General features: G+C 39.8%; 1 protein-coding gene across 2 annotated transcripts in view; it reads right to left on the bottom strand.

Annotated features, from left to right (window-relative positions):
* The window catches only part of LOC126334925 (TELO2-interacting protein 1 homolog), a 139,203-nt gene that overhangs the window by 30,592 nt on the left and 94,410 nt on the right, over positions 1 to 14,201 (bottom strand). For both annotated transcript variants that reach the window (XM_049997647.1, XM_049997646.1), the window contains exon 11: positions 13,659 to 13,871. In XM_049997647.1, coding sequence (XP_049853604.1) covers positions 13,659 to 13,871 — 213 coding nt within the window. The remainder of the gene's footprint in view (positions 1 to 13,658; positions 13,872 to 14,201) is intronic.

Consider the following 14,201-nt stretch of genomic DNA (forward strand, 5'->3'; position numbering starts at 1 on the left):
CATTCACATTTTATAGCCTCTTTCAGTATGGTATGTTTCTGGCCATGTTCTTGTGAACTCCCAGGGCATCCAGATCTTCCCTGACTCTATCTTGTCACTTCAACTCTGTGGTCTTCTAAGGTTTCTCCTTTTTATGGCTTTCCTACTATTTTTAATATCCTTCTTCCCTTTTCAGTACATGTGCCACCCATTCAGTTTTCCTGCTCCTTATTTCTCACAATCACATCATTTTCTGAAACTTTCATGCCGAGATATTGGTAAAATTTTCTTCCTTAATACCCTGGCTTCAAAGGAAATAATATTACTCTCCACCTTCTTGTTCAGTGTCAATGTCTCAGCTCTCCACATATTAAGACCAGTCACATAATTGTCTTATAAATCGGAGTTTGAATATTCTGGTTACCAGATTATTGGTAAATAGTGTATTCATTGCAAACATCCATCTCTGTTCAGACTATTATCAACTCTTCCATTTTATTATTCCAATTAACAATGATATCCATATATTTGAAGGACCCAACAGCTGTGATTCTCTCTACAACCCTACTCAGTAATGTTCTCCATACAAATATTAATATCTGAGAAAATTTTACAGAGCGTAAAGGTTGCAAACGTAAAATAATCCAGTCTCAAACCTCTGTGAAAGAAAATTATTTAAAAATATATATGAAACTCTCACCAATGTTGACAGTCATGTTTGAAAGTAGCAGTCAGCTCTTATGTACCGTATTTACTCGAATCTAAGCCGCACTTTTTTTCCGGTTTTTGTAATCCAAAAAACTGCTTGTGACTTAGAATCGAGTGCAAAGCAAGGGAAAGTTCTGAAAATGTTGATAGGTGCCGCCACAACTAACTTCTGCCATCGAATATATGCAGCGCTACACAGGCATGCTTTGTAGGCACAAAGATAAATACTGGCACCAAAACCTCTGCGTCAGCAAAAAAATTAAAAAAAAAAAAAAAGTGGGAGACGAGCTTTTTTTCTCCGCCCTGAGTTTCAACCACTGCATTTTCATACATTATCCAATGAAGTAAATACAAATTCCATATTGTTCATCTTCAAATGTAGCAGAATTTCAATGTACTATGAAAATCCGACTGGCAGAACTGCTTAGGATGTTTGTCAATATGGCCAACTCTACGTTCTGAATTTTTTCCTACCTGTGAGAAGAAATGGTTGCTAATAGGAACCTGATGAAATGTGAATCATATGCAGTATTCTCTTCACCATAAGAATAATACAAATATAAACATTTTTCCAAAAAAGATACGAATCAGTAATACAGCAGTACAAGTTTATATGCCAACTAGCTCTGCAGATGTCGAAGAAATTGAACAAATGTATAATGAAATAAAAGAAATTATTCAGATAGTGAAGGGAGATGAAAATTTAATAGTCATGGGTGACTGGAATTCGGTAGTAGGAAAAGGGAGAGAAGGAAACATAGTAGGTGAATATGGACTGGAGCTAAGAAATGAAAGAGGATCCTGCCTGGTAGAATTTTGCACAGAGCACAACTTAATCATAGCTAACACTTGGTTCAAGAATCATAAAAGAAGGTTGTACACATGTAAGAAGCCTGAAGATATGGACAGGTTTCAGATAGCTTATATAATGGTAAGACAGAGATTTAGAAACAAGGTTTTAAATTATAAGACATTTCCAGGGGCAGATGTGGACACTGGCCACAATCTATTGGTTATGACTTGTAGATTAAAACTGAAGAAACTGCAAAAAGGTGGGAATTTAAGGCGATGGGACCTGGATAAACTAAAAGAACCAGAGGTTGTACACAGTTTCAGGGAGAGCATAAGGGAACAATTGACAGGAATGGGGGAAAGAAATACAGTGGAAGAAGAATGGGTAGCTTTGAGGGATGAAGTAGTGAAGGCAGCAGACGATCAAGTAGGTAAAAGGACGAGGGATAGTAGAAATCCTTGGGTAGCAGAAGAAATGTTGAATTTAATTGATGAAAGGAGAAAATATAAAAATGCAGCAAATGAAGCAGGCAAAAAGGAATACAGACGTCTCAAAAATGAGTTCGACAGGAAGTACAAAATGGCTAAGCAGGGATGGCTAGAGGACAAATGTAAGGATGTAGAGGCTTATCTCACTAGGGGTAAGATAGATACTGCCTACAGGAAAATTAAAGAGACCTTTGGAGATAAGAGAACCACTTGTATGAACATCAAGAGCACAGATGGAAACCCAGTTCTAAGCAAAGAAGGGAAAGCAGAAAGGTCGAAGGAGTATATAGAGGGTCTATACAAGGGCGATGTACTTGAGGACAATATTATGGAAATGGAAGAGGATGTAGATGAAGATGAAATGGGAGATACAATACTGCATGAAGAGTTTGACAGAGCACTGAAAGACCTGAGTCGAAACAAGGCCCCAGGAGTAGACAACAATCCATTGGAACCACTGACAGCCTTGGGAGAACCAGTCCTGACAAAACTCTACCATCTGGTGAGCAAGTTGTATGAGACAGGAGAAATACCCTCGGATCCCAAAGAAAGCAGGTGTTGACAGGTGAGAAAATTACAGAACTATTAGGTTAATAAGTCACAGCTGCAAAATATTAACGCGAATTCTTTACAGACGAATGGAGAAACTAGTAGAAGCCGACCTCGGGGAAGATCAGTTTGGATTCCATAGAAATGTTGGGCAATACTGACCCTACGACATATCTTAGAAACTAGATTAAGGAAGGGCAAACCTACATTTCTAGCATTTGTAGACTTAGAAAGCTTTTGACAATGTTGACTGGAATACTCTCTTTCAAATTCTGAAGGTGGCAGGGGTAAAATACAGGGAGCGAAAGGCTATTTACAATTTGTACAGAAACCAGATGGCAGTTATAAGAGTCGAGGGACATGAAAGGGAAGCAGTGATGGGGAAGGGAGTGAGACAGGGCTGTAGTCTATCCCCGATGTTATTCAATCTGTATATTGAGCAAGCAGTGACGGAAACAAAAGAAAAATTCGCAGTAGATATTAAAATCAATGGAGAAGAAATAAAAACTTTGAGGTTCACCGATGACATCGTAATTCTGTCAGAGACAGCAAAGGACTTGGAAGAGCAGTTGAACGAAGTGGATAGTGTCTTGAAAGGAGGATATAAGATGAACATCAACAAAAGCAAAACGAGGATAATGGAATGTAGTCAAATTAAGTCGGGTGATGCTGAGGGAATTAGATTAGGAAATGAAACACTTAAAGTAGTAAATGAGTTTTTTCTATTTGGGGAGCAAAATAACTGATGATGTTCGAAGTAGAGAGGATATAAAATGTAAACTGGCAATGGCAAGGTAAGCAGTTCTAAAGAAGAGGAATTTGTTAACATTGAATATAGACTTAAGTGTCAGGAAGATTAGATGGGTAGATCACATAACTAATGAGGAAGTATTGAATAGAATTGGGTAGAAGAGAAGTTTGTGGCACAACTTGACCAGAAGAAGGGATTGGTTGGTAGTACATGTTCTGAGGCATCAAAGGATCAACAATTTAGTATTGGAGGGCAGCGTGGAGGGTAAAAATCATAGAGGGAGACCAAGAGATGACTACACTAAGCAGATTCAGAAGGATGTAGGTTGCAGTAGGTACTGGGAGATGAAGAAGCTTTCACAGGTTAGAGTTGCATGGAGAGCTGCATCAAACCAGTCTCAGGACTGAAGACCACAACAACAACAACAGCAACAACAACAAACATTTTTCCATGTATTCTTTCATGTCTGCTGCTATCTCATTTAAATCCTGTCTGCCTAATAAATTACGAAACTAGAGTGAGACAACAGCAAACGCAGGAGAATATAAGTACCGTGTCATGTTTATATTCGTATCATTCTTATGCCTAATAGTGATACAGTCAGAAATGAAGCACGGCAACTGACTAGATTTTTAAATCTAAGATGACTCTAATTTCTGTGCAGAATTTGATGTACTAAAGAAGCGGACGCAAAGATTTTCAAATGGTGAAACATTTTCGCCTAACTTTCGTTCAGAGCATGTTCCATCATATGTAGTTCTTGTTGATCATTATCAAAGAAAGCAGCAGTGTAAGTAACAACAAATAGCAGTCTCTTGCCATTGCTTCGCTAATGAGATGATTCCTCTCTCTCTCTCTCTCTCTCTTTCTCTCTCTCTCTCTCTCTCTCTCTCTTTTTTAATTGTAAGCGACGGTAGCGCACACAAAAGCAAGCCATGCCGCGAGCGGCGCCAGGCCGTAAACACTCATTATTATAATGCAATAAACAATGCACAACACAGTCCAATAATGCATTTTGAGCTTAGAGTGACGGAAGCACCTATAACAAAGAGAATGGCACTTATCAGATCAAAGAAAAATAAGCAATTGATTCAAACCAGACAAAGCATGTGAAAAATGAAGTGTACCCATATAAATACGGACGGAGTGCCTGACACATAGCAATGGCTACTTGGTAAAGCATAACTGCTAAGCTTACGACTCGAACCAAACTACTGTAGCTGTATCGTCATTCATTCGACCTAAATTGTATCTCATATTACAATGGACCAACTTTGTTTCAATTTGGAGGTGATGCCTAAAACTTTTCTCTCCCCTTGAATTTCGAGTCTCAAATTTCAGGTGCGGCTTAGATTCAGGAATTTTTTTTTCCTTTATTTCGAGTCTCATTTTTCAGGTGCGGCTTAGATTCGAATGCGGCTTAGATTCAAGTAAATACGGTACTCAGTTTGATCTAGGTGCAAGATTCAGTTTTGTACCCACAAAAGACCACACTCCCACTGCTAAGTTCATGGGCATGGTGTGGAGAAGGGAGCAGGGATAGGAGGTGTCTCCTGTCCTGAGCATTGGAGCATCACTCCGACGTGCATCCGTCATAGCATCCGCTTCTCCTCCAGATGCTGAACCTTGGTTAAGCATGGTTTCTCTTACTCCCTGAGTGTTCCAGCACAATGTATAAATAGCAGATTTTGAATCTAATTCACATCCATGCTACTCTGTAACCTACATGGTCCAATCACATTAACATGACTACCACCTATGTCTGAGGTCAACAAGCAATACTCCACTCACAGACGGCAGGTGGCGCCACTAACAATGAAGCATATTTAAAGTATGTCATAAAGGGCATGATCATTGACTTTCGGGCCAAGGGTGGAAGCATTTCCAAAACCACTAAGCCTGCAAATTGTTTGCTGCTGCTGTGGTTAAAATATACCATGGATGGAAAAATTGCACTATCCAAAATTAGCACTGAGGCAACTGCGGTGCACTGCAGGTCGCAAATGACAGAATGAGCAGTGGCTGTGGAGTTGTGTCTAGGTGAATAGTCACGCAACTGTTGAGCAACTAATCATGCAGACAAACTAAGGGGTTACCAACAGAGTCTCCTCAACGACCATTCACCAAACATTGTCGTGTATGGGTGTCTGCAGCAGGCACCTGGTTCACACACCCATGCGAATACCACAACTGGAAATCCACTGAGGGGTGAAAGGTGGCCTTTTCAGATCAATCATGTTTCATGTTTCATCAGACAGATGACTGTTGGCCTGTATGGCAAGAAACTTCTGAAAGCAAATGGTCCAGACAAGAGGAGAGAGAGTTATGGTCGGAGGAGTGTTTTTGTGCATTCCCTGGGTGATCTTGTCTTTCTGTAAGGCACAATGGATCAGCACAAGTATGTATCTATCCTTGGGGACTATGTTCACCCCTACATGCAGTTTGTTTTTCCTTGGCACAATGGCATCTTCCAGCAGGACAACTCCCTAATGTGTCACACAGCTCGCATTATATCAAGTGTTTCTAAGAGCCCCAGGATGAGTTTACCATACTTCCCTGGCCATCAAACTCCCTGGATTCAAACCCTTTAAACAGATTTGGGAATCTGTGGGACGACCTTGATCTGTCTGTGTTGTGGATCCTTAAAAGAGAAATCTAGTGCAGCTGGTCACAGCACTGGAGTCGGCATGGCTCCACATCCCTGTTGGTACCTTCCAGAACCTCACTGCACTCTTCCTGCATGTCTTGCAGCAGCCTGCACTGCAAAAGGTGGTTATTCAAGCTTTTGACAGGTGGGCACATTAATGTGACTGGCTATTCTATAATATCTGTTGTGTCATTGAGCTCTACGAGCTATTGTATTTACGAAGCTGCAACAAAGCACGAGTCAGTGTGTGTGAAATTTTATGGGACTTAACTGCTAAGGTCATCAGTCCCTAAGCTTACACACTACTTAACCTAATTTATCCTAAGAACAAACACACACACCCATCCCCAAGGGAGGACTCGAACCTCCGCTGGGATCAGCCGCACAGTCCATGACTACAGCGCCTTAGACCGCTCAGCTAATCCCACGCGCGGCCAAAGCACGAGTCTAGTCTGCAACAATAACCAGGAGTTCTCTTTTTCATGTTGCAGTTAAGTTACCAATACCATGACCAGCTTTCACTGTTTGTCATGCAGGAGGACTTGGTGTGCAGTTGTGAGTTTGAAGACATGAGTTCTATGGCACACAGTATCTGCAGTGTGAAGTCAGTATGTGTGATAATTCAGTGCAGAGGTTTAGGTAAACTAATTTCTCTTCTTTGTTATTTTAAGATAAGGTCCTTACAAAGGACCTAGGAAGACTGATGCCAGGAATCAAGTTAGTGAACAAAAGTAAAAATAAAAGCAAGGAAATTTTTAGAATTGTAAGATCTGATGTTTACCAGAAAGTAGACTGGACATTTGGGTGTGATATCCCAAAGAAATTATACTGCTTTCTATGTTTGATGTTTGCAAAAGAAAAATGCTTTGGGACTCACAGATGTTGACAATCTTGGACATTTATCACAGAAAATACAGCAGCACAGATGGTCTAACACACATATGGCTGCACAGCTGGACCACAGTCTACGAGATGGCCCACTGTGACAGTATAAAACGATCAGTTAAAATACCATTGTTGATCTCCACTTCTTAGGTGGCTGTTTAAAAGCATTTTTTAATTTAAAGCACAACAATCACCAATAATATCTCCACCTGCTCCTGTCACCTCCTCCATGTAGAAATTTATTAACGCACAGATTGAGCACCTGTGGATAATGGATTTACAATGAAAACATGAGTTATATCGAGAAACGTAATGGACAAACAATAGCTGGCCCAGCTACTCCAAGATGAGATTTTCCATGACTTTTCTTCCTGTGATACTAACAGGCCCACATCACCGAATCGCACCAGCCTTATCAACCAGACCTTGAAACATACAACCACGTCCTTTGAAAAGGCTTAGAACGGCTTTTGTATATACAGTCACTGGACAAAACATTAGCCACCTCTTGAGAAATCATTATAAGTGTCATTTAATTCCACCCCTGGACTTGCTAACCTGGATTCAATTAGGAAGTGCACGAACAAGTTTGAGCAGGTATGTCACATCCAGGCTAACCCATTCACTATGGATTTGATCTGCAATTCCATCAGTTTGAGGGGATATTGATGTCAGCATTTTACCCACTGTTCCTAAAGGGTTCTAATTGAGGGAATATTGATTTCAACGTTTTACCACTGTTCCTAAAGGGTTCAAGTCTGGTGATTTTGCAAACCAATTGAGATATAATAGGAAGATGGGGAGTGTTCAGAAAAACTACTCACATAATCTTCCAGCCTGATGATACTTGGTGTTGCTGTCTTGAAAAATACGGGTGTCAACAGCATACTGATCATGCAGATGTTGACTGAAAGGCAACACCTGATCATTCAGAATGTTTATTGAAACATGCTGACTCATGTTACAGGTCACCACAGTGAGTGGCCCAGTTCTTGATAAGGAAACAACCCCAAAAGATCAAGCCCCATCTTCAGCTTGCACCTGAACTTGCACACATTCAGGATAGAATTGCTTCATTTGGCCTTTGATGCACTTTATGATGTGCATCATTTGAATAATGGCAAAAATATGATTCGTCAGCCCATTTTATTTTCCACCAGTCAGCTACAATCCACATTTTATGATTTCTAGCCCACTGACGATGCACAGCTTTATTTGCCTATGTGAGCAATGACCACTTACAAAGTGACTGACTCCAAATGTTCATTGCATACAGTTCCCGAAGCAGGTTGGCCTGAGCCTTCACTATCAAGAGTGCTCAATTACTGTCAGGTCTGGAAGCAATTTTGATTCACAAGCTCTGGAACACATCTCTAGCCCCTCTCAGTCAGTATCTTTTTCTGACAACAATTCTTAAGTTGTGTCTCTTTGTCACATGTCACACCACTGCTTGCAGATATACTGGACAGTCTGCCACAAAACACCTACATAATCAGTAACTTCAAGGCCTAACACAATTACCCCTATTTGCCACTCTGTCATATCATTCATTTTGCCCAATGTGTACAATGTTCACTTGGAACATAAATGTTTCACTGATCATTACTTCCTTATACTCACTTAGAGGCAGCACATGCATGGTTTGGCACATGACTCGATCAACATGCCATTTGTAAAGGCTTAGTGATGCATCTGTGAATGTGCACTGGGGTGACTCAGTTTTTATCCAGTGAGCTCAGGTATGTTGCAATACCAGAAGACTTTAGTAAAATGCAGACTGACTTGCAAAGGACTGATGAATGGTGCAGCAATTAGCAGTTGACCCTGGACATAAAGAAATGTAACATATTGTACGTAAATAGGCAAACAGATCAACTACTGTTCAATTATGCTACCGGTGAAAAATCACTGAAAACCTAAGAGTAACCATCCTAAAGTTGGATGATCACATAAAAAATTGTAAGAAAAGCAGCTGCCAGCCTCAGAGTCCTTGGAAGAAACTTAGACATAAGTAACTCTTGTTCAACCGATTCTTGAATATTGTTCATCAGTCCACGGCATGTTGGTACATTTCATCGCAGGATCGTTTAAAGCATGAGAATGTTATGGAGATGCTAAACTTCAGTAGCAGCAGGCACAAACAGGGCATTGTGAGCACAGAAAAAGTTAGCGTTGAAATCCCAAGAGCTTACATTCAAAGATGAGCTGGGCAACATATTACTTTCTCTTATACATCTCATGAAATGACCATGATGGAAGAAAAAAAAGCAGAAAACTTAAAGTTCATTCAGAATTTTATAAAAAGTTGTTCTTCCCACACACCATTCAACAACTGAACAGAGAAGGGGACAAATGATAGTGTTACCAAAGGTACCCACAGCCATACACCTTATGATAGGGCCAGCCACAGCATGCCAAACTTCACGTGTGCAATGTGCAGCCACAGCATGCCAAACTTCACGTGTGCAATGTGCACAGGCCACGTACGGGCCAAGTCACAGCCTGTCACTCAGCTTTGCTCAATCCTTCTCAGAAGTACTCAGAACAGAGGAACATTTCATCATCATTGCAGTGTGGCATTTTGCAGTTGGCACAACTAAGATCACCAGAACTGTATTGTCAGCGCTGTTTACCCTTCACTATTTGTTCGTGGTATGAAGGATGTTCACAGGTCCAGTGGCTGTTTGCACAACAAGAGACAGTCTAGTGATCTACCATCACAATCCTTTAAAATGAATGGGAATGACAGAAGAGATGGATTAGAATTCCCAGTTCGCGTAAGCGCCTAGTACTGCTTGTTTGCTATGAAATGACATTGTGGAACCATGCAGAAAGAACTGAAACTTTTAGATGACAATGAAAGAACAAAAAAGTACAATGACCAATAGACTGTTCTGTACATCAAGATGCACTTTGTGCCAAATCTGCAGGTGTGTAGCACGTGATGCAATTGATGGTATGAACAGTAATTTTTTTCTGAAGTGTCACCCATTATTTCACTTACAGTTGCAACAATTTTCAACAGAAATGAACAAAAAGTATGAAGACTTCATATATTACTGCAAAGTACTTTGTCTGAGTCAAGGGTAATGCCTCAAACAATTTACTGATTTAAAATTCCCTACTGTTTAATTTATGAACAGAACAGCTGTTTTGAAGGAACAAAAATTAGAACACCAGGAATTTATTGCAGACTTCGCATTTTAAGTAGACTTGACTGCCCACATTAAGTCAGTGCAAGGTACCTTCTTTCTTATTTCATAGGGATGCATTTGAAAAGAAAATCGCTTTGTAGAAGGGTCACATTCTTACAAAGAAAAAACAGTTAGCTAAGCTCACTGGCATTATATAAAGTGCGAGGTTCAAAGAATTCATTGTGGCCTTGCAAGAATTACATTGATAGTTTTATGAAGGTTTTGAGGACACTGTAAATGTCACATCTGTTTTCGAGATATTCTCTGTTTCAATTGAAGGTTCCCCTGTGCGTACGCAGATGCAATCGATTGATGAGCAAGGTAATTGCAGTTTCAGTGACAAATCTTTTTACACTAAATCTGTCCAGGATGTCTACATTGCTTTCCTCTGGCAGATTTTCCAAGTCTCTATAGTGAGGTAGCAAAAAGCTACAGTATGTCAATTAACATATTTGTGTGGAAGACCTTTTTGCAATTATGAAACTAAATAAGTTACAATTAGGTGGCAACTTGACTGTGAAACTCTGTGAAATTGTCTGTATCTGTCCATATACCAACAGTTTGTACCAGATAAAATTTATTTTATGTCTTCAAAACATCGAAAATAATCAATTAATGTTGAAAACTTGTTTTGTTTGTGATCTGTATTGTTGAGAAATCTGAAATATAAAACCAAGTCGTCTGTGATATGACTGTACTGTCATTTAAATCTGGCATGCCCATGTACTACAAACTGAACAATCAAGTGACTGAATATGATACTGACCATAATACCAATGACTCCAAATGTTGCTTATCACCTGTGTGTATCTATTCCTTCACTGAATACTTTCCCCCTCCGTCCCACCTCTCTCTCTCTCTCTCTCTCTCTCTCTCTCTCTCTCTCTCTCTCTCTCTCTCACACACACACACACACACACACACACACACACACACACACGAACATATATGGATTCTCTGAACTGCTGGAGATGTGTGTAGTAGTTTGAACAACATACTGAACAGATGAGAAATTTCCTTTCATGAATATATTTGATCTGCCCCATTCCCTTCATGATCAAATGTGATTCTGCTCTGAATACACTGAACTCATTAAGTAAGTGAAACTTGAGTGTACCATCAGAGAACATCAAATATCGGAAAAGGGAGCACCTTGCTTAGATCGAGTTTAAACTACAGTAAAGGTGAGATCAGTTAAAAATATTATAAGATTTCAGCTTAAAATCAATTTAGAGTTCATTTCTTTCTGTACCATGATACATTTAAAATGGTTCTGGGTGTCTTTATCAACTGCAAACACTCAGTTAAATACTGTATTATGACATTTTCGTAGTGCCACTAAATCTTGTTCAGTTCAAGTGTCAAATAACACCACAACTCAAAATTGATTAAAGAGATCCATATTACCGAAGGACAAGCAATGGTACCAAATGCAAGCGACTGTGGGGTTAATAACAGGATACACATGGTGTGTATGAGTAGGAGTTGCTGCCAGTCTCAATACAGGGGCTGAGTGTTCGGGTGGCATACAGTTATACCAGCTTATTCCCTTCAAGGTCAACAGTTTAATCAGTATGATATTCGGATACAATGAGTTAGCTAGGCGATAAACTGTACATCCAAAGAAAATCTGGGACTGTACAAAATCCGGCAGAACTGGTGCAGTTGCATCCAAACACGTCCCAATTACCTGTAACCGACTAATTTTAATTATTTAGTATATTTACATATGTCTGCTTGTGTCTGTATATGTGGGGATGGATGTGTGTGTGTGTGTGTGTGTGTGTGTGTGTGTGTGTGTGTGTGTGTGTGTGTGTGTGTGTGTGTATACTTATCCCTTTTTCCCCCTAAGGTAAGTATTTCCACTCCCGGGATTGGAATGACTCCTTACCCTCTCCCTTAAAACCCACATCCTCTCGCCTTTCCCTCTCCTTCCTCTTTCCTGATGAAGTAACCATGGGTTGTGAAAGCTTGAATTTTGTGTGTTTGTGATTTTTAGTGTCTCTATCAACATACCAACACTTTTGTTTGGTAAGTTACATCATCTTTATTTTTAGATATATTCAGTATATTTAGATTTTCAAATCCTCACAGTGCAGCAAAAGGTGAGTACTAAAATAACACCTATGGACTGTAACTGTGTCCCTTATTTAGATTAATGTTAAGATAAAAAACAAGGACAGTGGTTAAAATTTATCCACCTAAATTTCTTTGCCAAAAATTTAAAACTTGTGTTACTTGCAAATTGCTCCACTTGCTTTCATCCTAAGATGTACTTGACAAATAACTTTTGTAAGGGTGAAGGAGCAAGCAGAATATCCACAAACAATATACACTGAATGAGAGGGCGAGCCACAGATGATGTTATAAACAACCTTGGCAGACAATATTTTCTTACTTAAGTGTTTGTGGTGGATTATCAACAATTAGTACTCAAAAGTTAGGCGGTATATGAGTGTGGAGTGATAGCCAAACCCCTTACTCCTCCCCAGTCCCTGGAATTGGAGTTGTCCAAGTGGTTGTGTCACCATATAGTGTAACAGGTCAGCACAAGGTAGAAACAGTACTTATAAAAAGAGTACCGTGTTGCTGCTTCCAATAGTGTTTGGTTGTTCTGAATGGATCAGTGTCTCCTGAATTTACCTCAGAAGTGACTTAACCCTTTCACTGCCGCAGAGTGTATATACATCTTGCTACGCTGTTCCCCAGATGTCATGGACATGAACATGTGCACCACTCATGCTGGACATCTCTATGACACTCCAATTTTCTACATTCTTCTGCATATCTTACTGGACTGCACTTCTTGGAGAAAGACTGAAAAAAATCTTAGACTGCAAATAAGCCATACTCCATAGCATTATTTTGTGGAGTTTAATCAGTATGAATATGGAAACACGGTGGGGTGGTGGTGGGGGAGGGGGGTTGATGGGGGGGGGGGAGGACATGAAACTAGCATTACAGATGAAAAATTTCTACAATGTGCTGAGCAGAAGTAAGATACAGAAGAAATTAAATAACTTGTAAATTTCTGTTTATAAGCCAAGCTACAAGAATAAAATGTCTTGAAAATGAAGCACGTTCCCTCACAGTGGCCCCCAACACCACACACACACACACACACACACACACACACACAACACACACACACACACACACACACACACACACACACACACACACACAGAGAGAGAGAGAGAGAGAGAGAGAGAGAGAGAGAGAGAGAGAGAGAGAGGGGGGGGGGGGGGGGGGGGGGAAGCATGTATGCAGACATGCACACAACAAATATCAAAAAGAGGAGGAACAAATGAAGATGCCAAACAGAGTCAACCCACTTATTAATATAGCAAATAGAGTAGATGACGGATGGTGACTGTCATAGTATAAGCAGTATGAACAAATCAAACATTAACTGAAAAGCTAGTTGTATGATTATGATACATAACTAATAAATGTACAATGATCTGTAACCAATCTAACTGGCTTTAATACTACACAATTATATAACTGCTCATCAATTAGTCCATTAAAAATCTTCATCCTTGGTCGTGATATATGACAAAACAATTTTAATGACATTTCCATGATTTAATTCAGCTTCAATTATCTAAGAAGATTATATACTAAGCAGTGAAGTCCCACATGCAGATGAACATAACCTCACCAGTCCAACCATGTCCCTGAGTTGTGGCAAGTTTTCCAAATGGCTATGCCTCAAAAGGACTCCAAGTACAGCGAGAGCTCCGTGCTGCCTCTCAGGTAGTCTCAAGTTGCGAGCCGTATGGAATGCCAAGTAGTCAGCATTGCTCCAGACGAGAGAAGATACATCTCCACCCGACATAGCTCTGGCTGCTGCCATCCCAGCATCTGACAATACCTGTTTCGATAATGTGTTTATTTAGACTATGCCTCAATAACAAAACAAATCATAAATATTATACATTTATAAGTTAATTTACTATTAAACAAGCATATACATTATAATTATGCATGGGGGGAAAAAACTTTCAATGTCAGACAAAATGACCATAGCCAAAGCACAGCAGGCATACCTAAGAGAAGAAACCAAATGTCAGAAATTTCTCATTCACAGTTTTGTCTACACTTGCTTCCCTATCATTAACTCTTATAAATGATTAAGTGTGTGATGTGTCAATGATTATAAAAGGCATCCTGTGACCACTAAAGAACAGTGCTGCAACCTGTT

This window comes from Schistocerca gregaria, chromosome 2 (genome assembly GCF_023897955.1).
Source record: "Schistocerca gregaria isolate iqSchGreg1 chromosome 2, iqSchGreg1.2, whole genome shotgun sequence".
NCBI classification, from domain to species: domain Eukaryota; kingdom Metazoa; phylum Arthropoda; class Insecta; order Orthoptera; family Acrididae; genus Schistocerca; species Schistocerca gregaria.